The following is a 27,722-nucleotide window of genomic DNA, read 5'->3' on the forward strand; positions in this document are numbered from 1 at the left end:
GCGCGGGAAGAAGGAAGCATATGATTCAAAGAAAGCAAAAGGTGATCACCATGCCTCACATTACTGTATAAAGGGATTTGTACTTGCTTTCCAGGTATGTACTTTTGTTTCTGATTCACTTTAATATACATTGAACCTGTGTGTTATGTACATGTAACAAAGTTTCCATATCATAGGTTTGAGCTTAAGAAATTTTATCCACATCAAATAAGTTCGTAACCACCAAAGTCAGCAAGATTGAAATTCCTAGGACTTGTTCTCATACTCCATCTTATAAATAATTGAATAATAAAGTTTTCCACCCAAAAAAAGTAAGTAACTGATCACTTCTAACTTGCTCACTTGTTTATAGTTTCATGCATTATGACTTGCTTGTTTGTTTATGTACAGACTATTGTTGTGTCGAGACTTATACCTAGTGTATAAGAGATAAGGTACAAGGAGGACCAACTGGAAGGGCTTAATGTGGTTCCTGTTGTTAGAGCAAGAAGGATTGAAGGGGTTGAACACTCCATCAATACTCACGAGTCCTTTTGGAGGCACGAAGAGCATGAACCCTGTGAAACTCAGATTTCTATTTTCCTTATTTAAGCAAGTGATAAAAGGAATTAACTAAGTGAAAGTTAAATCCTAAGTTAAGGGGAGGGAAATTTCTAAGTGTTAAGTAGATTTTCCTTAAATAAATTAAGTTGAGCTTTAATTGGTAAAATTGTGATGAAATTAAGCATGTAAAAACCCTAATTTGAATGTAAGAACCCTAATTTGATGAAATTAAATTAAGCAAAAGGTGATCACTATGCCTCACATTACTGGATTATGCATGTAAAAACCCTAATTTGAATACAAACAAAGTTTGAAGACATAAGGGCAAACGTCAATTAAAATTTAGGTGTCTGATTAAGAGAAATTATTTGGGAAGAACACATTGAACCAAGGTGAAGTCAGCTTACGTTTATAAAGGGAGGATTAAACATTTGGCCATGCAGCCAAGTAGGTGCTGTCAATCCCACGAGCAATTTGAATGCCTATGAATAGGATTTCATTTTCAAATTACACAAAAATCATAAATTTCGTAGAGAAAGAAGAGGGCAGTGAGGGTTAAGAGGAATGTGTCAACTTTGGAAGAGGAGATCTTCCAACTACTCGTACATTTAGAGTGATTTCAAAGCCATCTGAAAGCTCTAGAAGTCTAGTTTTTAGAGTAGGGCTGCCGGAGGAAAAGGCTCAAAGGAACTGGGCTGGAGGTTGAGAAGAAGGCAAAAGGGTCAGACTGTCGGATCAGTCTGAGCTAGTCTTGAAGATTTTGAGATTCCAGCCAAACCACGAGGAATTCTGAGCTGAAAGTTTAGGATAAGATTCCTAAGAAATTCTAGAATAAGTTTGTAGAAGGAAGTATTTCCAAATACTATGAGTAATCTAAGTTTTAAATTGAATCTGGATTCTAGGGGTGAAAAAGGGACCCGAGGAGCTACTAGAGTGAAAAGTTCCTAAGAGTTCGAGGTGAGTGGCTAAAATGTTTTCGAACTAAAATGTTTTTAAATTGTTTTGAATACAACATTTACAGAAAGCATGTTTGCGAAAATAATTCTCATAACTACTAGTTTTACAAAGTGGTTTCCAAACAAGTTTGAATTGTGATTTGAACGCATGCATATTGTTGAAAAACTATTTACATATGTATATGTATTGATTTTATCCAGCATGTGTTAACATACTTTTAAAGTCATGTTTGTATATGTGTTATATTGTACATGCTTTAAAGAGAAAAGTTGTTTATAAATAGTTTTGGTAAAATGCGATGCCGAAGTACAAGGAAAAGGCATCCACCCAACTAGATACTGAAGTACAAGGAGAAGGTATCTATTGGTACTGAAGTACGTTTGAGAAGGTACCAAGCCAACGGGATACTAAAGTACGTTGGAGAAACTATCCTAGTAGCTCGATACTGAAGTACAAGGAGAAGGTATCTGAGCAGTAGTACCTAATGTTGCCACAGGTGAAATAAAGTCAGAGATTGAGCAAAAGGGTTCTCTCTGGACTAGTAGTTGGTGTTTGGGATTATTTTACCAGTTATACAGTACTTTGATTTGAGAAATGATTTTACTGTTTTATTGTTTAAAACAGTTTTATATACATTACGCTTGGAAATTGTTTTATGCTGCATTAAATTATATTTAAGATAAAAACTATCTTATGAAATTATGCATGAGATTTACAATGTTTAGGCATAAGCTCACCCCATTTTCAAATGTTTTGTTTTCCCCCCCATAGGTAGTGGTCAAATCCTCTGAAGACAGCTCAGTATCTACTCTGCCACTAAAGAAACTAAAAGACTTATAACCATTTGCTAGGTGGTTACTGTTAATATTGTACACATGTTACTATTGTTCATATAGGAACTAAGTTTTATGGGTTTTGGGAACTTGTAAATCTAGTGTTGTAATGACTCTAAACATATTATGTTTCTAAGTTAATAAATTGTGGGCCTAAAGACGCCCGTTGCATATGAATTATAATTGGTATCAGAGTTATTCTGCAAGAGTCATTAGGCAGTAAGTGTCAGCCCAAGGGTTCGTAACTGCTGCAGTCACGCCTTTCTCTAGGCTAAGAAGGTGGTCTGGGGCGGGGTGTGACAGTTTGGTATCAGAGCATAAGTTTTTGGGACAATTGAGGAATTAGTTGATACCAACTTGGTATTAAAGGATGGGTTATACGTAAGTTTGGAAAGATTTAAGCTAGCTTAGTATTAAAACATAAGACTTTGGGTGAAATAGAGAGTTCATGCATTATATTAAAGTCCCATAGATAAGTCCCTAACATGTGTACATAATAATTAGGCAAAGATGCTGAAGAAAAGAGGCAGACCGAGCAAGCAGACTGAGAAGAGGAATATTGACCCTACCAGTGGAGGTCCTGAGGTTTCGTCAGACCCAGATTCGAAGGGGAAAAGAGTTAGAGACTCAGTAGAACAAGAGGCAACTTCTGAAAACGAGTCTAGTACACTAAAAGTAGATGTAGAACCCCAGATGAAGGATCGAGTATTAGATAGAATCACTCAAAGATTAGCGGCGAGTGTAGGATCGATCCAAAATGATCCAGAAAAGAAGTTCGACATCGAGAGGCTGAAAGCTTTAGAAGCCACGACGTTCGATGTAACCACAGATCCATTAGATGCTGAGATCTGGTTGGATTTGATTAAGAAATGTTTTAAAGTTATGAGATGCCTTGAGGACCATAAGGTCGAGTTAGCGGCATTTTTGCTGCAAAAAGGGGCTGAGAAATGGTGGAAATTGATAGAGTCTAGAAGGAGTAGTTCAGAAACTATGACTTGGTCTGAGTTTAGACAAGTATTTGAGGATAAATACTACCCTAGTTCTTTTAGAGATGCGAAGAAGGAGGAATTCCTTAGGCTAACTCAGGGAGTGATGACGGTTGCTGAGTATGAACAAAAAATTTACTGAGTTATCTCAGTATGCCCTTTCGATCATCGCAGAAGAGAATGAGAGGTGTAGAAGATTTGAGAGTGGCCTAAGAAGAAAAATACGTACACTTGTTACCTCTACATCTAATTGGGTGAATTTCACTCAGTTAGTTGAGACCGCTATCCAAGTAGAGCGGAGTGTAGCGAAGGAGGATGAACTTCAACCAGGAGAAGGACAGTTTAGAGTGCCTGGAGAAACAAGAAGTAAAAAATTTAGATCTTCGTTCTCTGGACAGTCGGGGATAAAGAGTTTTGGGGGCATGAGCCAACAAAGTTTGAGTCGAAAGAAGTTCAAACCTGTAGCTAAACAAAGTGGTAGATCAGTATCAGGTCGTGCTAGTGAGTCGATGGCTAGTACGGAGAGGAAACCACTTTGTGTAAACTGTGGTAGGCCTCATACAGGAGTATGTTATGGTAATAGGAATGTGTATTTCCAGTGCGGACAAGCTGGGCATTTCAAAAGAGATTGTCCTCAGCTAGGTCATGGAGCACAGAATGAGCAAAGAAGAGTTACCTAGACTGTAAACCAACCTAGAACGACCAGAACTAGAGGTGAGGGATCCGGTGTAGCTAAGCAGAAAGGGGTAGTTGGACGACCTCAACAGCAATCGCAACAGCAGCAGGGTAGAATGTACGCTATGACACACCAGGAAGTGGAAGAAGCTCCAAATGTCGTAACTGGTACGATAACTTTATGTAATCAATCCGCTTATGCATTATTTGATCCTAGTGCTACATACTTATTCATATCTAGTATGTGTGCATTACATATAGATAAAATACCTGAACATATGGATGAGAAATTATTTAACTCTACGCCTATAGAAGATACTCTAGTGGTACATGAGTATTATAGGAATTGTGAAGTAATTCTTGGAGACTAAAGTTTTTGGGTCAACTTGATTCCATTAGAATTACTAGAATTTGATGTTATCTTAGGTATGGATTTCCTAAGTAAACACTATTCCACTATGGATTGCTTTAGAAGAGAAATTGTATTTAGGAAACCCGATGAAAAAGAAATAACTCTGGTAAAAAGTAAAAAAATACTCTCAGGAAGTTTAATATCAGCTGTAAAAGCTAGAAAACTGTTGAGTAAAGAATGTGAAGCTTATTTAGCATCTGTAGTAGTTTCCCAAGATAAGAAACTAAAACCTGAGGATGTACCTATAGTACAAGAATTCTTGGATGTGTTCCCTGAATAATTACCAGGCTTACCGCCTGATAGAGAAGTGGAATTTACTATTGAGTTAATTCCTGGTACTACACCTATATCCCAAGCACCATATAGGATGGCCCCAACGGAGTTGAAAGAGTTAAAAGTTCAATTACAAGAACTTGTGGATAAGGGGTACATTCGACCCAGTGTATCACCTTGGGGAGCGTCAGTCTTGTTTGTTATGAAGAAAGACGGTACTCTTAGACTATGCATAGATTATAGACAGTTGAATAAGGTGACCATTAAGAATAAGTACCCATTGCCTCGTATAGATGATCTCTTCGATCAGTTAAAGGGAGCAACGGTGTTCTCTAAGATAGATTTGAGGTCAGGCTATCACTAGTTGAAGGTGAAAGACATAGATGTTCCTAAAACTGCATTCAGAACTAGATATGGACATTTTGAGTTCCTAGTAATGTCGTTTGGATTAACAAATGCTCCTACGGTATTTATAGACTTGATGAATAGGATATTCCATTCTTATCTGGATCAGTTTGTGATAGTATTCATAGATGACATACTAGTGTATTCTAGTAGTGCGGAAAAATACAAAGAACATCTAAGGATGGTATTACAAACTTTAAGAGAAAAGAAGTTATATGCCAAATTTAGTAAGTGTGATTTTTGGTTAAATCAAGTTATATTTCTTGGGCATATAGTTTCAGCTGACGAAATTAATGTTGATTCCCAAAAGATAAAAGCAGTTGGGAACGACCCCTGAATGTAATCGAAGTATGCAGTTTTCTGGGTTTAGCAGGTTATTATAGGAGATTCGTGGAGGGTTTCTCTAAGATAGCCCTTCCATTGACAAACCTGACCAGAAAATATGCGAAGTTTGAATGGTCGCCAGAATGCGAGCATAGTTTCCAAGTGCTGAAACAAAGGTTAGTATCAGCACCAGTATTAACTCTACCTACACCAGGTAAGGAGTTTGAAGTTTATTGTGATGCATCATGACAATGATTAGGATGTGTGCTGATGCAGGAGGGAAAAGTAGTAGCTTATGCTTCGCGATAGTTAAAGAAGCATGAATGTAATTACCCTACACATGATTTAGAGTTAGAAGCAGTTGTGTTAGCTCTAAAGTTGTGGAGACATTACCTGTTTGGTGAGCGTTGTCATATATTCACGGATCATAAGAGTCTAAAGTATATCTTTGATCAGAAAGAACTGAACTTGAGATAGAGAAGATGGCTCGAGTTGATCAAAGATTATGACTGTACAATTGATTATCACCCAGGTAAAGCAAATGTGGTAGCTGATACTTTAAGTCGAAAAACTGGATCAGCTAGAGCTAGTATCAATTCAGTGAAGGGTACACTGATTCATGAGTTGTTAATGCTAAAGCAGCATTATCAGTCGGTCAAACAGAAGGGTTACTAGCTTCATTTCAAGTATGTCCTACGCTCGTAGAAGACATTCTACGTGAACAGTTAAAGGATTCTAATCTTCAGAAGTTAGCTGAAGAAGTGGATAAAGGATTGAGGACGGATTATCAATTAAGAGCTGACTAAGTGCTACTAAATGAGGGTAGAATATGCGTACCTAAAAATCTACCCAGGAAGGTAAGTGTGAATTTAAGTTATTCTCATTTTAGTTTTAGATCTGTTTATCGTGGTAGATAGTTGGTTCACATCTACCTTGAGATATCAGGTGAGGTATCATTGGATAACAGGGAATTGCATATAAAGTAGCCAGTGGAACACGTGGTATAGACAGGTTTAGGAAGGTTCCAGTGGTTGTTGTGAAACCTTACCAGAGTTTAGTTCGGTATTTCGAGGAGATTTTCTTCAAAGGGACGTAATGTGACCGGATTTACTATTTCTACTAAGCAGTGTATTAAAGGATTAAACTAAGTGAAAGTTAAATCCTAAGTTAAAGGAAAGGGAGGAATTTCTAAGTGTTAAGTAGTTTTTCCTTGAATAAATTAAGTTGAGCTTTAATTGGTAAAATCGTGATGAAATTTGTAATAATAGTAGGTTGATGAGAAAAGTTAGTGTGAAATGGTGAAGAGAAATGAGGATTTGAAAAGAAAAATATGGAATTGAGTTGGGAAAGTTGGGGAAAAATAATAAGTAGGTTGAGCTAGTGGTGGAATATAATATGGAAATTAAGTTTGGGAAAATTGGGGGAAATTTTGGCTAAGTATAGAAGTTTATGTGAAAATGCGTTATGGCTGAAGGACCGAGAAAAAATATGGAAGTTTATGTGTAATGTGTGTGTGCACAAAGCATGGAAGGCAAGTGACTATGGGCACAATCGTGTAGAAATTGCATGGAGACAAACAATGTTGCGCATAGCTAAGAGCGAGATCGTTGAGAGTGAGATCAGTTGAGATCGTTGAGAAGCGAGATCATTGAGATCAGAGACCAACGAGATCATTAAGAGCGAGATTTTGAGCGAGAAGTGGGAAGAAGCGAGAGTGGAGAAAAGTTGGAGGAAATCTGGAGAGAGTGGAGAACGAGAGCGAGATTGAGGAGAGAGCAAGGCCAGTGAGAAAAGTTGGAGAGAGCGAGACCAACGAGAAAGCTGGAGAGAACGAGAGTGGAAAAGAAAAGTGGAGAAAAAGTTGGGAGAAGCGACACTGCCCGAGAGCGGAAAGAGCGAGAGCGCCTATGCGTTAGCCTTGCTTTGTCCTATCTCAAACGTCACGCCCACCACCTCGCCTATGCATTGAACGGCCGACAAGCTTCTTGGGCGATGTATTTAGACGCGTTTGGGGTGGATTATGCATGTAAAAAACCTCTAATTTGAATACAAACAAAGCTTGAAGATGTAAAGGAAAAAACGTCAATTAAAATTTAGGTGTCGATTAAGAGAAATTCTTAAAACCCTAAAGAAACTGTGTTGGATGCGTTTGGGAAGAAACAATTGAACCAAGGTGAATTCAGCTTACGTTGATAAAGGGAGGATTAAACATTAGGCCATGCAACCAAGTAGGTGTTATCAATCCCATGAACAATTTGAATGCCTATTAAATAGGGAGTTGGGATTTCATTTTCAAATCACACAAAAATCATAAATTATGTAGAGAAAGTAGAGGGCAGTGAGGGTTCAGAGGAATGTGTCAAATTTGGACGAGGAGATCTTCCAATCTACTCATGCGTTTGGAGTGATTCCAAAGTCATCTGAAAACTCTGAAAGTCTAGTTTTCAGACGAGGGCTGCTGGAGGAAAAGGCTCAAAGGAACTGGGCTGGAGGTTGAGAAGAAGGCATAAGGGTCAAACTGTCGGATCAGTCTGAGCCAGTCTTGAAGATTTTGAGATTCCGGCCAAACCACGAGAAATTCTGAGCTGAAAGTTTAGGGTAAGAATTCCTAAGACATTCTAGAATAAGTTTGTGGAAGGAAGTATTTTCCAAATAAGGTTCAGAACTATGAGCAATCTAAGTTGTAAATTGAATATGGATTCTAGGGGTGAAAAAAAGGGACCCGAGTAGCTACTAGAGTGAAAAGTTCCTAAGAGTTCGAGGTGAGTGGCTAAAATGTTTTCGAACTAAAATGTTTTTAAATTGTTTTGAATACAACATTTACAGAAAGCATGTTTGCGAAAATAATTCTCATGCCTACTAGTTTTACAAGTGGTTTCCAAACAAGTTTGAATTGTGATTTGAAGCATGCATATTGTTGAAAAACTATTTACATATGTATATGTATTGATTTTAATCCAGCATGTGTTACCATCTTTAAAGCCATGTTGTATATGTGTTTATATTGTACATGCTTTAAAGAGAAAAGTTGTTTATAAATAGTTTTGGTAAAATGCGATGCCGAAGTACAAGGTGAAGGCATCCACCCAACTAGATACTGAAGTACAAGGAGAAGGTATATATTGGTACTGAAGTACGTTTGAGAAGGTATCAAGCCAACGGGATACTAAAGTACGTTGGAGAAACTATCATAGTAGCTCGATACTGAAGTATAAGGAGAAGGTATCTGAGCAGTAGTACCTAATGTGGCCACAGGTGAATAAAGTCAGAGATTGAGCAAAAGGGTTCTCTCTGGACTAGTAGTTGGTGTTGGGATTATTTTACCAGTTATACAGTACTTTGATTTGAGAAATGATTTTACTGTTTTATGTTTAAAACAGTTTTATATACATTACGCTTGGAAATTGTTTATGCTGCATTAAATTATATTTAAGATAAAACTATCTTTGAAATTATGCATGAGAATTTACAATGTTTGGGCAAAAAGCTTCACCCCATTTTTCAAATGTTTTGTTTTTTCCCCCCATAGGTAGTGGTCAAATCCTCTGAAGACAGCTCAGTATCTACTCTGCCACTAAAGAACTAAAAGACTTATAACCATTTGCTAGGTGGTTACTGTTAATATTGTACACATGTTACTATTGTTCATATAGGAACTAGGGTTTATGGGTTTTGGGACTTGTAAATCTAGTGTTGTAATGACTCTAAACATATTATGTTTCTAAGTTAATAAATTGTGGGCCTAAAGACGTCCCGTTGCATATGAATTATAATTGGTATCAGAGTTATTCCGCAAGAGTCATTAGGCAGTAAGTGTCAGCCCAAGGGTTGGTAACTGCTGCAGTCATGCCTTTCTCTAGGCTAAGAAGGTGGTCTGGGGCGGGGTGTGATAAACCCTATGTTGAAAGCTCTGTAAATATGCAAGGTATAGAGCCAGAACCACGTATGTCAGTTCAAGCTAACCTAATAGAGCCGGAACCACGTTGGCAACAAAAGTCCTCAAGAAATTGTCATTCCAAACCATACAAGATTCTTAGTGAGGAAATTAGAAAAGTTCGCAAAGATTTGGCGAACTTGACTACCATGGTTCGTCAGATGGTAGATACATTTACTATCCAACATCATCTGATGGCCCAATAATTGAACAAAATAAATATAATGGTCCATATTCTGAATGAGGTATGCATTTCTAGATGATAAGTTAAATATTCTTTAACGATCGTTTAGATCATATTAAACGATCGTTTTGATAGTCTTAAACGACCATTTAGATTTTTTAGACGATCGCTTTGATTTTCTAGACAATCCTTTAGATTTTATAGACGATCATTTAAGTTTTCTAGACGATCGTTTACATATTCTTAAACGATCGATTAACTTCCTTGGCAGAATAGTTCGTTTGATTTGTTCAAGATAGTAATAATACAAGGACTCATCATGATGAGTGGTACAATAATGACGGACCTCATAATGATAATAATGGTGATGGTAAAAATAATGAGGGACCTCGTAATAGTGATAATCCCCCTCGTACCCCCTAAGAAATCCACAGTGTAGAAGATCCCCCTTAAACCGATGCAAAAGAACATGTCAGTGAACATGTCAGTGAACAACTAGTCAATGAACAACTAGTTGGGACGATCAGTGAAGTCAATGAACTCCCCACTTAAGCGTTCAGCCTTAGGGGTCATTTCATTGCGGATTCAACCAAGGTTGTGGAGACGTCAACTCAGAAGGATGCTACTGGAGTCGAGGTATGACTATTGCATGAATTAGTCTTCTTAATATTGTACTATCACTAATTTATAGTTTAAATATAGGGGGGAAAATGATCGAGAGCGTCGGAAAAGGAAAAAACCAGTCAAGTTCACACCCGAGTTGGTGAAAATGGGGAAGAAGGGAGATTCTCAGCCCCAGTAGGCCAAAATCAATCCCAACCCCTTGGTCCCTGTACCTGACTTTCTTATAAGGACCGTTAGTTCTTATGACCCATGCTTCCCAATACCAGATGTTTCGTGGAATGCATACAAAAGATGGAAAAGCCATCATTAAACCAAAAACGAGGAGCGGACAGTCGTATATACCTTCAAGACCAATGATTTCTTCAAAACGCTTGAACATAACACATGGGTGCTTGGAGACGTGAGGAGTTCTATTTATTCATTAACCAAGATCGACCGTTCATAAGTTTCTTGAGCTATCACACAGACAACTTATACTTTTCTTTGTTGGACCAGACTATGGATCTTCTTTTGATGCACGTGCATCAGAAGTTGCACTCGAAACATGACCTATGCACGTATCGATTCACTGTGATTGACTCGTATACATGCCAGAGTTTCATTGACTGAGTTAAAGAGATTTTTTTCCCTAAGAATCAGAAAACTTTGATAAAGATTGAGGATAAGGGGGGAAGCCCCTAAATTGAAGGCTTCGCTCGCTCACTTTAACGTCGTTTATACGACAATGAAGCTTCACGGTATGGAAATTTTACTTGTTTGTTGAAACTACTCTTCACTCAACCATGTATTTACATCTTGCCTGTCCCAGGATGCTTTGATGGAGTTAGAGAGTATTTCTTCTAAGATCCGGTCAGGAGGTATTGAAATGGAGGGTGGCAAAGTGGCAAGCTGGTTGGATCATGAAGCACACCTGAGGTTTTGGGCAGACTCTCACTTCTTTATTGACTACGTGCTTGGATAGTATAAAGAATACAAGCCAGCGTGGATGGATGTTGACTTCGAATTTGGGCTGATCAACATCAAACAACATTGGCTTTGCTGGCCATCAATTTAGAGAGGTGCACAATCTTTGTATTTGACTCAATGCCGAACTACATCAATAGCGACATACTTGATGGTTATCTCAAGTAGCAAGCACACACTCAACGGTAAACCATTTTGCACGTAATATTTGAACATTAATGTTTCTAAGGGTTATTGTTGATATTGCTTGGGAGCACAGGATCTCGATGCAATTAAACTCCATAAAAGTACATGTCCGTTAACGAAGATCAACCAACCCCCCCAAATATCCATTGTCTACATTAATTATATGTTATCTACCAGGAAAACACGATATGTTCTAGACATCAATTTAGATTTCTTAAGAACATCATTGCGTAATCAGTTATAATGTTTGTGCATACCATTGCATGTATACGTTGGACATAAAACCAACCTTGTAACCACTCGCGGATATGCTCTAATAGCTTCATGATTGGTAGTTCTCGTGCATCTTTCAATACTCCATTGAGGCATTCTACTATATTTTTCGTCATCTTGTCATACCTACAATTGACTTGATATACCCTTGCCCACTGTTGTAATCCAACCTCCTCAAGATAGGCCGTCACACCCAAATATTGATGGAGCTTAGCCTAATACATCTTAAACTCAGACATTCTATAAACTTTTGTTGCTAGGTAGAAGTGTGGGATTGTGTCCTTATTTCTGAATTTGTCAACCAAATTGTTCTGAATATGGTATATACATAGAGCATGAAATGCATCAGGGAATATACTTGCAACAGCCTTTGCAATTGAGATGTGGCGATATGATATAATCACTCAATTCAGAACATCTCTTATTGAAGCCTTCAAATGAGTAATGAACCAAATCTAGGATACATCGTTCTCACCATCTACAATACTGAAGGCGATAGGATATATGTTATTATTGCCATCGATACACGTTCTTATTAACAATACACCTTTGTATTTCTCGTGCAAATGGGTCTCATCGACAACGATTACCGGGCGGATGTAGTTAAAAAAACCCCTGATACACGGACCAAGTGTCATGAAGACGTACTTAAAGTATTGCCCAACCTCTACTTCAACCTCAAATATCGTACCTGGATTTGCAAGCTTAAGTGCCTCGCCATATGCCCTAAAATTAGCATATGATCCTTCCAACAACCCTCGTGTGAACACCAATTTGTACTTTTTAGTGCGATAAGCCTGCCTGTAACTTATGTTCACTCCGTAATCTCGTCGGACGTCCTTAATTATATCCCTCAGATGGTATGTTCGACCAACTTATTCGTATTTGGACTTGATTAAGTGTCCAATAACCCAACTTTTTGCTTGTCGATGATTACCCATTCTTATTTCAAGAGAACATGTATGTTCGCTTGGATATTTCGTCACTTTGAAGGAATCACTTTCTTTCATTTTTTTCCACACGGACCCTCCACTTGCATTCCTCCACCGAACACTGGATAGTTAGCTAGCTCTTTGTTGATTTTTTTACACAATAGTCAAAGTTCTTTCTTATTGCAAACATCAATAATTTAACTGACAAATCATATTTTGAAAATAAATTTTGACCAACCTTTATATCCTCGTCATTCAAACAGTCATGAGGTATTGTGATGAGGTCGTCATACGATGGGACCTTTGATGGTCTGGGTATATCTACAAATGGTTGGGTTGGAATGGTGGAATGCATTTAAATCGAAGGCATCACAACTTGTGGGATGAAAGTAGGTGGGGTTGGAACATGGATGTAAGGTGTTGGAGAAGTTTATGGTCCTAAAGTTGTCCATATCCATGTTCGGTATCGAATTGTGAAGTACACCTGGGTTCATTGTTGTGACTAAACCAAGTTTCACTTCGGTCACCTCCAAAGTTACATGGTTCAATATGACCATCCAATGAAGACATGGTGTGAATATTACGTGTTGAAATGGTTGCAAATCCACAGTTTTGATTGGTGGAAATGGGTTGATTGGCTGGATTGCAATGCTGGTACACATTGTCTGTGTGTACTCAATGACTTTCATAAGGTATAACTGATACAAATAACGACATCTGGGATGCATCACTGCCTTCTAAAAAAAAGCTAAGGTCTTCATCGCTGATCATGTCGATTGGGGGAGCTGGGACCAATAAATTGTAACAATATTTGATGTGTATATCAAACATATTTAGATCGATATTTAGTTGTTGGTGCATCATACTCATTAATTCACTTACTGTTATATCATTTATGACTTTCAGATCTTTCATATGACCTCCAACATAATTCCTCCCGGACTCATCCTAATCCCCACCAAATTGTACAAAGATGTGAAGTAGTGTCATCGATCTACAATAGGATAAGCAAATCTTAAGCAAATATTGTAATTTATGACCACCGTTTATATATATATATATACACAATCGTATACTAAGTTATAATCGATCATATACTAAGTTATAAACAATCATGTAGTAATAAACTTTCGTGTAGTACTGTATAGACGATCTTTCAGAAATTTTATTTCTTAAAAGGATTTAAATACAGTACTACACGATCGTTTATAAATTATTACAAGATCGTTTATAACTTAGTATACGATCGTCTAGTAATTTATGACCGACCGTTTATATTGTAATGAATGATTGTGTATATATTACTATATGATTGTTCATTTAATGTTAAACAATACTTATTATGAAAGCGATTTGGGAAAAGAAATATTGTAGAATATCACTTACATTCTCTCCTTTCTGAATCTGACGATGAAAGCAATCAACAAAGATGTTAGACTAAAACTTTGAGAGAACACTCTGAAAGAACAATGGGAGAATTTCGTGGGGAGTTCAATAGAAAGTGAATACTAAGAGTACCTTCTATTCTGTTCATACTAATGTATTGTTATTTAATGCTATTGGTAGAATATTAACAGGAAATAAATACTTTGGTAGAATATTGGTGAATACACATTTAATTATTGAAAGAATATGGAAGACTTTGATCTAAAGGCTTTTTTAAATTGGAGTAATTTTGGAATTTCGCTGGAGTAAAATGTCAGCTATAGAAAAGAGTTTTTAGGAAGAGTTTTTGGTTTTGGCCCTTTTGTGAATTTTTAAGGTTGAAGGGAAACTCCAATATCCATAGCCGTCTTGGTGGGTGGCTTCTCGCGTTCATAAATCGAACAGCTGCTGGAGTTTGAAGGCCGACGAGTCTCCTGCCGAAGGAGGGCAAATAGCGGCAAAGCACTAGATTCAGCAGCCAATCTTCATCTGCTCAAGAGCCCCACTCAATTTTGGGTTCTCGAGATGGCGGAGGTGGCGAGCTCAGTGGTGCACGAGGTCCTTGGACACAGAACACAGGACGTGGATCAGCCCATCATCGACTACATCGTCAATGTTCTAGCGGATGAGGATTTCGAGTTCGGCGAGGATGGCGAAGGAGCTTTTGACGCTCTTGGTGAGCTCCTTGTTGGTGCCGGCTGCGTTTCCGACTTTGCCGAGTGCCGCACGGTTAGTTGAGCAGTGGTTTGTTTGATCAAGCAATTACCTTGTCCATAGAACGAAGGAAAAGTGAGATAAATATGTTCAAAATTCTAATGCATTTTGGATTATGTGGTTGAAGGAAACACTTCATCTATAAAGGTTAATTAAGAATTCAATATAGCTATCTGCCTTGAGATAATAATTTCCACCAAATAATGGTTACTTCGATGGTTATCATGTTGGTAACTTGAAACGTTTGTATCTTTGAAAATATATATTGATCTGACACCTGGGAATTATGCAGGTTTGTAGTAAAATCTCAGAAAAGTTTGGGAAGCATGGACTGGTCAAGACTAAACCAACCGTGCGCAGTCTTGTAACACCCATGAGAATGAATGAAGGAATGGATGAAGAGGAGGTTCCAAAGAAGAAGCCTGAAGTTACTGATGGTCCTGTACTGACTGAGCGTGACCGATTAAAACTAGAGAGGAGAAAGAGGAAGGAGGAACGTCAAAGAGAGGTGAAGAATTACTGATGTTTTATGGTTACCTTTTCAAATATGTTATTGCTACTTTTTAAAGAATATTATGTCATTACTACTCTGAAATATTTGCTAGCCATGGGCAACACAGATTGATTTATTCATTATACTGCCAGATGAGAAAATAATAAAAATAAAAACAAAAGGGTGTAGAACCTTTTCACTTGGACTGGATTTTCTAAATGGTCGAATAGATTGATTCCTTAACTAGCTTCCAATGCTTTCTTTCTTTCATCAGGCGCAATACCAAATGCATTTAGCTGAAATGGAAGCAGCCAGGGCAGGAATGCCTGTAGTATGTGTTAATCACAACAGTGGCTCTGGACCTGCAGTCAAAGATATTCATATGGAGAATTTCAATATTTCTGTTGGTGGTCGTGATCTCATTGTGGATGGTACAGTCACACTATCATTTGGAAGGCATTATGGTGAGTTTAGTTTTTCCACTCTGTTTGGTTGGATATATATGTAACGCCAAAAGGTAGAAAAGTTACTTGAAAGAAATTTCTGCATCTCAACTGCTGTTAAATAAACACGTGAAAAACAAAACCAAAATGAAAACAAAAATTTCAGATTTTTTAGAAAACAAGGACAGGGAGAACTGAGAATTTTAAAAAGCTGGACATACTAGTTGCTTCGATGTGGTTTGGTTTCATTTCTCAGGTTTTTTGCACACACACACTAAAGAACAGGCCCTTTGAATAAGACAGGATCTTAAGCCCATTAACACCCATGATGTTACACCACTAAAGGCCTTGTCACCCTTACCATCTTTGCTGCAATCAGATTTCTCATAGATGATGGTGGGTTGCAAGTTGATTGGCTCTCTCTGATGCCTTAGGTTGATCACTTTTTTTTTTTTTTTTTTTTTTTTTTGTGGTATAAGATAGTTTGATCACTTTGTGGTTCCTACGTTTGCCCTTTTAGTGGGTTGGAATGATGCATAAGTCCATAACTTCAACAATGAAGAGATGCTTTATAGATTAATGCTACTCACCAACCTGTTTTTCTTAGTAGGATCTTCATTATCTAGAAAGGAGGCTTTGTTTGGGGGAGGATTAAGATATTGGGAAAGGAGGTTTTCCTTAAAGGAAATCATTTCTTACCCTGATTGGCATTTGGTTTTGGGGTATTGGTATTAAGCCACTTCTGATGATATTTTGTCTACTCGAAAGATGTAAATGTAAGCTTCACTTTTAGATTATTTAAAAATTTTGTCGTTGAGGGGAGGAATGATACTGTAGCTGTCAAGCAAGCAAGCTCCAACATATGTGAAAGCAGAAAGAGTTTTATTTAATGGTTTTGGTTATCCTAGCTCTACTACCTCTTTCAATGGTAAAAGGATTTCTTTTCAACATAGCAGATTAATGGTTGTTTCCATTTTCAGAAAAAAAACATACTAATGGTTGTAGTTCATGCCATTGAAGGGAGGGGACGATCAAGTGTTGGTGGCATGGAGAACTGGGAGGGAGGCATGTGGTGAGATTTCAGTTGAGGATGAGGTAGATGCCAGTGTTGAGGGTGGGGAGAAGAGGCGAGAGGGGGAGCATCATTAGAAAAGAGAAAAATGTTATCTGACCAAGAAAGTTGAAAACCTACAAATTCACCAGTAATTTAAATGCAAGCATTATTTGCACATACACACTCACTCAAATCATTTGTAATTAGTAACTATCTTGGAGGATATTAATGTACTAGAATCCACGGTCTCTGAGTGCAGGTCTTATAGGCAGAAATGGTACAGGGAAAACGACTTTTCTTAGGTATATGGCTATGCATGCCATTGATGGTATTCCTAAGAATTGCCAGATATTACATGTAGAGCAGGAAGTTGTTGGTGATGATACTTCAGCATTGCAATGTGTTTTAAATTCAGATATTGAAAGAACCCAACTTTTGGGAGAGGAAGCTCGTCTTCTAGCCCTACAGGTTAATAAATATCTCTTTTGAGTGTTGGGTTTTGCTTTTATGGTTCCCTCCATTTTCTTTCAATGGATTGATGTAATTAAATTCTAATTTTTTGAAGAGAGAGGTGGAGTTTGATGATGGAAAAAGCAATGCAGCTATTGACAAAGATGGGATTGCTCAAAGACTTGAAGAGATATACAAAAGACTTGAGTTTATTGATGCCTACTCTGCAGAGGCACGTGCTGCTTCCATTCTTGCGGTGAGTGCAAGACATTTGCCTTTATGCGTCCCTCAAGGAACTTCTCATCAATTGGACCATTCCCCCACCTTGGTTGAGTGCATAGATCAGCTCCTGTGCACCTGTTAATAAATTCAAGAAAAGATTTTCTGTACCAACGTGATTAAGGCTACTCTTTTGTTGATTTGATTGAAATAAAACGAAGAATGTTCGATGATAGTTGTAGAGATTGGGTCATTTCTTTCCTCATGCTAGGTTCCGTGCTTCTTCAACTTGTTATGTAACCATAGCCCTTTTTCAACTATTTCTAGCTGTAGTAGTTGTTCTAAGCTTGGCGTCTGGGCTATTTTATGCAATTAATTCTTGGTGGAAAGGTTTGCTGTAAATCACCTTTGTATCTTCTTCTTCTTTTCTTCTCTCTCTCTCCTTTTTTCTTTTTCTTTTTATTGTCTTGTATGTTCTAATTATATATTTAGGGCTTCCTGTCTTTGACTTACTTGCTTCCTTGTACAGTGATACACTGTGCGTGTAAATTTGCATATTTGTCTTAACTGATGCATCTTTTGAATCCTTTTAAGGGCCTGAGTTTCTCCCCAGAAATGCAGCGGAAAGCAACCAAAACGTTTTCCGGAGGTTGGAGAATGCGTATTGCTCTTGCACGTGCATTGTTCATAGAGCCGGATTTGTTGCTACTTGATGAACCCACAGTATGTGGTGCATCTTAATTTTCAATGTGGAAGCAACCCCTCCGAACCTTTTTTCAATGTTTCAATTATTTTGTCATCTTTTCCTTGCACAGAACCATCTTGATCTTCATGCTGTTCTTTGGTTGGAATCCTACCTTGTGAAATGGCCTAAAACATTCATAGTTGTTTCTCATGCTAGAGAATTTTTGAACACGGTAAAGTTGTTCCTTTACCTTATTTCTTGCTTTACATCTTAAAACACTACTTTTGGTTTTCAATATTACTTGCTTTCAGATAACCAACCAACCAACCTTATTTTTTATATATTTTTTCTTTTTTAGGTAGTCACAGACATCCTTCATCTTCAAGGGCAAAAATTAACGACCTATAAAGGTAACTATGATACATTTGAGAGAACAAGAGAAGAGCAACTTAAGAACCAACAGAAAGCATTTGAGGCAAACGAACGGACACGATCGCATATGCAGGTCCCATAGACATGACAGCTCGATTGACTCTCTTCTATCTCTTGATATTTTTTAATTTTCTACAATTGCGATGGTTTCTAACTGCATGGCTATATGGATAGCTTATGTCGTTAAAAGTCTGCTTATTTCTAATTTACCACATAATGCTGCTTTGAACAAACTTCCGTGTGCAAGCATGCTTCTTTCTCTCTGTGTGTAACAATTGATGAAAAACAACTTCTATTGAGAAAAATAAAGGATGCACAGGCATAAAAAGAAACTAAACCTATAAAAGGGAGCACCCTAAAGGAAGGGGCTCTAATCAAGCAAATTAAGTCCTAACGAACAATTACAGGAGAAATTCATCATTGGTACCCCAAGAGAAACATATAACCTAATTAAGGACCCAACATCATTAGTATCCCTCTCCACTCCTCTTCGTGAATTCTAATTCAATAATACATTTTTTTTAAACTCTAAAGGTAGTTTCTTAGTTTGCTGTTACTTTATATCAATAAAATCTTAAAAGGTAAAAGGCTATTGAGGTTAACCACATAAAAACTTCCGGTGGTTGAGTTCTAACCTAGATATATATGTGTGTGTGTATTTAAAAAATTAATATTTAAAATAAACAATGATTCAGAGAATGTTATAGGGGAATATAGAAATTTGGATCTTATTATGCCAGACACCAGTCGTCATAAGATGAGATTTGCTTTGCCTGATAGTGTTTTCCATCTCTGTGGACCCAGTTTTTGTTCATTGCTTTTGCTCACCACTTCATCTTTTCATACGAATTTCTTGATCTGGCTTTTTTTGTTTGTTTGTTCGTTTATTATTTAGACTTTTTCATTTTTTTTAAAGAAGGATGTGATAGCGGCTATCTTCTTCCATTATTAAATAGAGGCCTGCTTGAATTGAATGAATTTTGTGCTAAACTGATTCATTTACTTGGTTCTTTCAGCTAATGTTCTTCCTTTTTCAATCGATTCTTCACTTTGTCGGCTTGTCTTAACATTGTGTTCAAAGATTTGTGCATGGTACCCGGAAATGAATGTGTTGAATTATGAACTTTTCTTGACCTTATTTACTCTGTTTGACCACCTACTAAAATATACTTCTTTTTTCTTTTTCTCATTTATGACTCGTGAGATGTCTGCTCTGCCGATTGTTTGAAGAATGATATTAACCTTTGTAATTCCTGAATGTATATTTTACACTGCAGTCGTTTATCGATAAGTTCAGATACAATGCAAAGAGGGCATCTCTTGTTCAATCAAGGATCAAGGTACTCTACCTTTGAATTTGAAGGGTTTAATGTGAGATCATCACTACTTCGTTTATTACTTTTTAGGTTCATGACCTCCGAAGGTGGACTGTTATGCATTGATTTACCAATAAACTTTATCATTTTAAAATTCCGAGGAATTCTTATGGTATATTGAAGTTAACAACATCTCGTGCTTTAATAGTTTCTGACTCTAATCTCTCTCAGGCTTTAGAGCGAATTGGTCATGTGGATGAAGTTATAAATGATCCAGAGTACGTATTAATTTCAATTAGCGATCAACTTACTAGAGCAATGAATTTTTTTCTCTCTTTTTAACGATGGCCGTAATGTAAGTAACCGACTTTCTGAACTCCAGCTACAAATTTGAGTTCCCAACTCCAGATGACAGGCCAGGCCCTCCTATAATAAGTTTCAGGTCAGATAGTTTATGCTGCCTATTGTTGACCTTTGACATTAATTTGTCAAGTTATGGCACTGTTAAACTGCATCCATTTATTATTCTTGTTCAATGTACCAATCGAAAGCATTACACTATTACTTTTGATTATATTTCTAGATGACTCTTATGTGTTGGCTACATCTTCACTCTCAGAAGGAGGAAGGATTATATTTAAAGTTGATTTTGAGAAAGCCTGAAAGGCTTTGGGTGGAAATAGTGATCTTGGATATGGAACTATATAGGTCAGTTAATTTATCTATATTAGTTACAAGGAGATTGGGAGGTAAGATTTTGCTATCTAGAGGCCTTAGGCAAGTAGACCCTCTCTCTCTCGCTCTTCCATTTCCATTTTCTTCGAGTAATCTATGATTGGAATTTCTTCTAGTTGCCCTTTTTTTTTAGGGAATAATACCTTTTTGGTCTCTAGGTTTTATCTCTAGTTTCTATTTCATCCTTAGGTTTTAAAATGTACACATTTAGTCCTTAGGTTTTGGGGTTTTGTTTCAATTTAGTCCCTTAGTTTCAAAATTCTACAATTTTACCCTTGAGATTTGAGTTTTGTTTCAATTTGGTCACTGGTTTTCAAGATTTTACATTTTTAATCTTAATTTTTCATTAAATACTCACTCTCAATAATTGACATCGATTTCTATTAATTAATTAAAAATAATCATGAAGTGAAATTTTAAATTTAATTTTATAAGTGATAAAAGTAGTGAAACTTAATTATAATTCTTTTGACAGTTTTAAATTTATTAACATAAATTAACTCTAAAGACGGAAAGTGGGTATTTAGTGAAAAAGTCGAGGTTAAAAGTGTAAATCTTGAAACACAGGGACCAAATTGAAGCAAAACTCAAATGTCAAAGGTAAAATTGTAGCATTTTGAAACTTAGGGACTAAATTGAAACCAAACTCAAAACTTAAGGACTAAATGTGTAACATTTTGAAACCTTGGGACTAAATAGAAATTAGACCCAAAACCTAGGGACCAAAAAGGTATTTTTCCCTTTTTATATTTATTATTATTGATATTAGTTTTGAAATATTTTGCTGGAGAAAGCTCACAGGTTTCTGAGAGGACTGGTGGGTTGGGGAATCTTCCTTGTGTGCTTTATTTTCTTGTCTCTATCACATTTTTGATAAGATATTTCATTCAGTTACTCCTTCTTCAGATCCCATTTATGTGCTTTTTGGCCTTCCGTTGGGATCCTTTTGAGAGAGAGACCTCGAATGTGTTGTCCTTGCCTAGCATTATGTCCTCCATAACGATCAGCTTAGTTTGGGGAGAAGAAGTGTTAAGGTTTGGACTCCTAGTTGTGTTACCGACTCCATTTGGATGCACCTACTTTTTTCCCTCTTTGGAAGAGTAAAATTCCTAACAAAACCAAATTCTTGGGGCAGGTTTTACTTGGTAGAATTAATTCCTTGAACTGTATTTACAGAAAATCTCCAAGGTCTCCTTTACTGTTAGGCCCACAATGGTTTTTTTTTAGGAGGCATGAGGAGGGTTATCGATCACTTGTTGTGGGGATGCCAATTTGCTCATGCTTCGTGGAGGAAATGCATGATTTTGTTTGGGTTATGATTGGCTTGACTCCTGAGGCAAGGGTTGCGATGTACTGATGAGGAGGCGCTCCTTAATCCCTTCTTTGGAGATCACAGAACTTTGTGGCAGTCGTGTTTCTCTACTATGTTCTCAGAAGTTTGGCTAGAGAAAAATAGTAGAATTTTTAGGTGGGGTTGAGAGATCGTGGAGGTGGTCTAAGAGATTGCTAGGTTTAAAATGTCCTTATGAGCTTCTGTTATCCGGCCTTTTTGTAGTTATGAGCTTGATTTGATTCTCTTCGGTTAGAGACATTTTCTGTGGTTAATGGGTAGACTCCTCTCTTTGTGGGCTATGTTTGCTTTATGCCCTTATAGATTCTTTCTTTTTTCTCAATGAAACTTGGTGTCTTACTGGAGAAAAATCTTTACTATACTCTATAGGAGTCCTGCAGAGGAACATGTTAGTCTGTGGAAGTTCCATTTAATTAAATGGAAAATGAAGTCCCGCACTTGAATGCTAAAAATATAAACAGTTAGGTACTGTTGGTGGTTGAACTTGAAAATTTTCAAAATTCTGATTGTATCTGCTACTGGAGTCAATCTAATACCCAATCCTAGAAATGTGATTGAATTCTTGAACCTGTGTATGGTTATTTCCCCTCATGCATCTTAGAAGATTAGAAAATTATAGAAGAGGAATCAATAACAGGCCGGGTGTTGGGTATTAGATATTAGGGTACCCAACATTTCTAGTTGTCCGGGGCCCGGATGCTCGTGACCTTTGAAATTTGACATCCTTGGTCAATTATGTTTGTTTTGCAAGAAATTTAATGAGGATGCTCGGGAGTGCTGGTATAACTATGTTTGTTTTGAGAATTTCTGCATATGAGACATTAAAATTACATGCAATGACAAAATGTTCGAACGCTTGTGTGATCTTATGCAGCTTAATGAGATATGAGATGGTGTAATTATCCTTGCTTAGAAAATTGTTGCATATAAGTAAATATTTTTTAAAATCCTTTTAATGTCTCTTCTTCGTGACTGCAGTGATGCATCATTTGGCTATCCAGGTGGACCCATATTGTTTAAGAATCTGAATTTTGGGATTGATCTTGATAGTCGAATAGCAAGTAAGGGAATCTGAATTTTAGATTGTTTCACATGTCTAGGACTTTTGGGTTGTTCAGTATTTAAAGCTGTTGAAATTCTGCTTCTGTGTCTTTGCTTTCATGTTCCTATTATTTATATGCCCCTGTTATTTTAAATTCTAGCATTTGATATGTTCTATATCATAGCTGCACCAAACTTCTCATTAGTTTTCCAAATTCTTCTGCAGTGGTTGGTCCAAATGGCATTGGTAAATCTACCATACTCAAATTAATTGCAGGGGAACTTCAACCTACCTCTGGAACGGTTTTTCGTTCAGCTAAGGTACTTTTTCCTTGGGTTTCAGTGGTGGCTGCTATTGAAAAGAGTAAATGTTGATGCTTTTAAGTGAAATAATTAACTTTGATGCTTCTATGTCATATTTAAATACCACCCTGCCCTTTGATTTTTATTGGAGACTTTAGATAAGATTCTACTCTTTTATTGATGTTTACTCAATTTCATACTCGAGTATTCTTCTAGCGGAAGAAGCATCTATATACTGATAATGCATAAGTCTCCAACTTGTCTAGATAAGATAGCCTTACAACTCAGATGTTTTTTGTGTGTGTGCACAGATGCACGCATATGCGTTCTGTTTTCTTGTGTGTTTATACTTCCATTTTCAAATTTTTGAAAACTTTCTTGGCCTCGAGTGCTAATTTAATCATTTAAAATTTTAATAGAACGGAATGGGGCTTTGATATTTCAACTTTTATGGTAATGGAACTATGGTATAATTCATTTATACATTTTTTCGTCATTAATGTTTGGACATTACAGGGCTGTTCTTTTACCCTAAATTATTCTTAAATAAGTTACTTTACGCACTCATTTATTTTCAATGCACCCCAAATGGTGTCATTTTTCTGTCACTTCTCCCCTTAAGGTGATAGAGTGCTTGTCACTTTTGTGTGCCTCCGACAAAAATAGGTTAAATTACAAGTTTAATCTCTGATTTTTAGCTTCGTGTCTATTCGGTCCAGCAACTTTAAAAAGTGTTTAATACGTTTTAGAACTTTCAATATTGTTGTCCTGAACTTTAAAAGTGTGTAATGAGTTCTTAAACTCACAATTTTGTGTCCAATAGATCCTTAAGTTTTTAATTTTGTGTCAAATAGGTTCTTGACCTATCCAACATTTTTTAAAATTCATGGACAAATTAGGCACAAAACGAAAAATTTAAGACCGAAAAGTTTAGGGTCTTATTAGAAATGAAATTCAATTTTATATTGATTAAATCAATAAATGTATTAAAATTTTGAATATATCAATGACTTATTGGACATTCTTAAATTTGGAGTCTTGTTAAACACAAAATAATAAGTACAAGGATCAATTGGACATTTTTTAATGTACAAAGAGCAAATAAAATACAAACTCCTAAAAATATCGATAAAAATTATAAGATAAAGTTATTTATAATGTTTTCAAGATGGTTGCATGTCATCAATAATGATGTGCAAGAGCCATCTATATTAGTGCTGCGGTATCATTGCACTCTTTTCCATTCTTTGGCTTTTGGATCTGCAGTAATGACTTTTGAGTTTTGAGGATTAAGTTAAAAATGCAGAGAAAATTATATATATAGTTTGTTTCGAAAATGTTATAAATTTCATGGATATGTGTTGACTAATTTATTGTCTACAGGTTCGAATAGCTGTCTTTAGTCAGCACCATGTTGATGGGTTAGACTTGTCTTCAAATCCACTTCTGTACATGATGCGTTGCTTCCCAGTGAGTTCATTTCTCACGTCTATCTTATTTTCTATTGGTTGTTTTTCTTTTTATACAGACAATATTTTAAGTAACATTTATATCATGAAAAGGTTTGATTACAAATTAGTAAATTTGATGTACTATATTCAGTATTGATTCTAGCTTCCTGATGGACTTTGACCTTCTTGATACTTTTCTCTATAAAAAAAAAATTGGTCATGCTCCAGCACCCTCTATTCTCTATGTATAATGGTTTAAGCATTGTGAGAAATAGCTATACTACAAATTTGCTTGGCAAATTTCCTAGTCATCCCTTTTCCTGGAGCTGAAACCTTGCTTTTGGTGATATTCGACTCATTTAGTTTGCAATGTAAACCATTCTTGAAAATATCATCATTGCTGGATGTGAACAATGCTTGTAAGTAATAATGATTATATCATCATTGATTGATGTTTCAACGGCCTGACAGAAATGCTTACACTCAAATACCTTTGAGGATGAGGGTTTAAATTATGGTGTCTAACTACTCCAGATATTATCTTATTGTTTATATTATGACATTAACTATTATTTGATAGTTGTCTGCAAGATTAGTTGAGATACTATGGTCATCCATGGTCATTAAAAGAAAAATAAATAAAAATAATAATATAAGGACTAGTATGGAGACTGAATGACCATGCTGGAGAGATATTGGGACGTTTTCTTTTTAATACTTAATTCATCTGGTTTGCAAGGGAAGTGATTTAACTAATTCATCATATCTTCTTGCAGGGCGTGCCAGAACAGAAGCTTCGAGCTCACTTAGGTTCATTTGGTGTAACCGGAAATCTTGCTCTTCAGCCTATGTACACGCTATCTGGTATTTTCCTTGACAATTGGATGTAGTACATTCTAGCCTCGAAGCTTCTATTGCTTAGAAACCCAAAATTATTCTTGGTACTTGAGCAAGTTCAATTTTCTTGGGGGAAAATTAGTAACTCTACAATCTAGATGCCATGGAATATTCATGTATCATAACAAATCATGTAGGTGGTCAGAAAAGCAGAGTTGCTTTTGCGAAGATCACATTCAAGAAGCCACACATAATATTACTTGACGAGCCATCCAATCATCTGGTGACTTCTCGTTCTCTTTTCTTTTTGCATGCTGATTATTCGTTTGTATGAAAGTTTGTAACTTGCGATTGTTGATACATAAAAAATATACTAGGTGACATCTAGTAAGAAAAAAAATTTCCCCACCATTATTTTGTTAAATGTTGTCATGATGTGTAGGATCTGGATGCGGTGGAGGCTCTGATTCAAGGCCTTGTTTTGTTCCAAGGAGGCATTCTCATGGTATGTTCGTTTCCCCTTCCTTGCCCTTCTTATCCATGATCGGTTCATTTCAGTCGATCTAAGTTATCTAACCACAAAACTCGACATTGAGACCTTAAGGTCATATCTCTATTTTAACTTTATATCGATCGATATCTGTTTACAGGTTAGTCATGATGAGCATCTGATATCGGGAAGTGTTGAGGAGTTGTGGGCAGTATCAGAAGGTAAAGTAAATCCATTCCGTGGCACATTCCAAGATTACAAGAAGATACTGCAGTCTTCGTAGAGGAACTTAGTGGTTGGTTTTAAAATGAATTGAGTTCCATCTGGTTGTGAGAGAGTTTTAATATATAATCCGTGCGCTTGAAGAGTTCCAACAGTTTTGGAATTTTATATATGTATAAAAAATTCAGGCATGAAATTTTCCGGGAAAAAATGCCATTTTGAAAGTGTAACTGAAACAGGCATGAAATTTTACTCATTTTTGGCAATTCAATACATAATCATTCTGACTGTTTTCATTTCGATTATTGGAGGTATAGGGATTTGAACCTCCAACATCAAAGAAAGGAGCATATACCAAACATCGGTTCAAATATGCTCACTTTAAATTGATATTTGATATGAGAAGTAACATTACTGTTTCTTATATTTCTCAAGTATAATAATAATTTCTATTTAAAGTTGCATTAACCTATGTCAGAGGAGATAATGTCAGAGGAAGTTTATCTCATATTATTGTTACTACAGAAAATGTTGTATTTTAGCTCTTCAGAAGGTTTGTTTCTTTTTTATTATAGTCTTGAAGTAGCTTGATGCTCTCGTCTCCATCCTTTTCATTTTGATTCACGATTGAATGGGGAAAGTGAATGTTTTTAATATTTATATAAAGTTTCAATTATATTTTGGAAGTTTTAATTTAAAATGTATAAAACGAATAAAACAAAGTAAAAGGGTTAAACAATCACAAATTAAAATTATGTTATAAATTTACTTCATTCATTGTAATATGATAAATGATTCATTTTTATTACATTGTCTCATAGTATTTATGTGTAGAACTAAAGTATAGTTCAAACTCATTAACGTTTCTATAAATCTAAGGTACATTTAACAACTATTTAGTTTTTTATTCTTTGCTTTTAAAAATTAAGTTTAACGAGGGTTTTTTTATCTCTTTCTATCTAGCTCTAAGTATTAAAAAAAAAAAAAAAAAAAGAGAAAGAAAAAGAAAAGAAAAGGAAGGAATTAAAAAGGTTAAACTACACATTTAAGTCATGAATTTTGGTATTTTTTACATTTCACACATTTAATAAAAACAAAAATGAAAATTCAGGGTAACATTAGGCATAAAATTCAAATATGCATATATCCAATAGAACAATTTAATTTTAAAAATTTCAAATGTGTCAAAAATCTAGACATAAAAATGAAAGTTTAAGGATTAATTAATCATTAAAGCGAAAACTTAGAGACATATAGACACGTTTGAAAATTTAGGGACAAAAAAATCACAACCCTCAAACTTAAATATTCATAAACTAAACTTGAGCTTAACTTTTAAACAACTTGTTTTTGTTTTGTTTTGTTTTTGTTTTTTTTTTTTTTTTTTTTTTTTTTTTTTTTTTTNAAAAAAAAAAAAAATAATAATTGAATACAATTTTTAATAATAGGAAACTAAAAATGAAATTGCTATCCAAAATCAAAATCATCACTTTCAAATCCATAATACATGCACACCTAACTAGGATGGATCTCTATTTGGTTTGTTAGTTTAGTAGT

General features: G+C 36.1%; 1 protein-coding gene across 1 annotated transcript; it reads left to right on the forward strand.

Annotated features, from left to right (window-relative positions):
- The first annotated feature begins 14,454 nt into the window (after positions 1 to 14,454).
- LOC120092919 (ABC transporter F family member 3) lies at positions 14,455 to 26,465 on the forward strand. Its single transcript, XM_039051164.1, has 18 exons — positions 14,455 to 14,658; positions 14,936 to 15,151; positions 15,411 to 15,600; positions 16,893 to 17,101; positions 17,199 to 17,339; positions 17,897 to 18,025; positions 18,118 to 18,219; positions 18,346 to 18,492; positions 19,697 to 19,759; positions 19,967 to 20,013; positions 20,118 to 20,177; positions 22,800 to 22,882; positions 23,089 to 23,183; positions 24,549 to 24,635; positions 25,393 to 25,480; positions 25,651 to 25,736; positions 25,896 to 25,958; positions 26,104 to 26,465. The coding sequence occupies exons 1-18, from the start codon at positions 14,455 to 14,457 to the stop codon at positions 26,224 to 26,226; spliced, it is 2,133 nt and encodes a 710-aa protein (XP_038907092.1). The 3' UTR covers positions 26,227 to 26,465.
- The last annotated feature ends 1,257 nt before the right edge of the window (positions 26,466 to 27,722 follow it).

This window comes from Benincasa hispida, chromosome 12 (genome assembly GCF_009727055.1).
Source record: "Benincasa hispida cultivar B227 chromosome 12, ASM972705v1, whole genome shotgun sequence".
Classification (NCBI taxonomy): domain Eukaryota; kingdom Viridiplantae; phylum Streptophyta; class Magnoliopsida; order Cucurbitales; family Cucurbitaceae; genus Benincasa; species Benincasa hispida.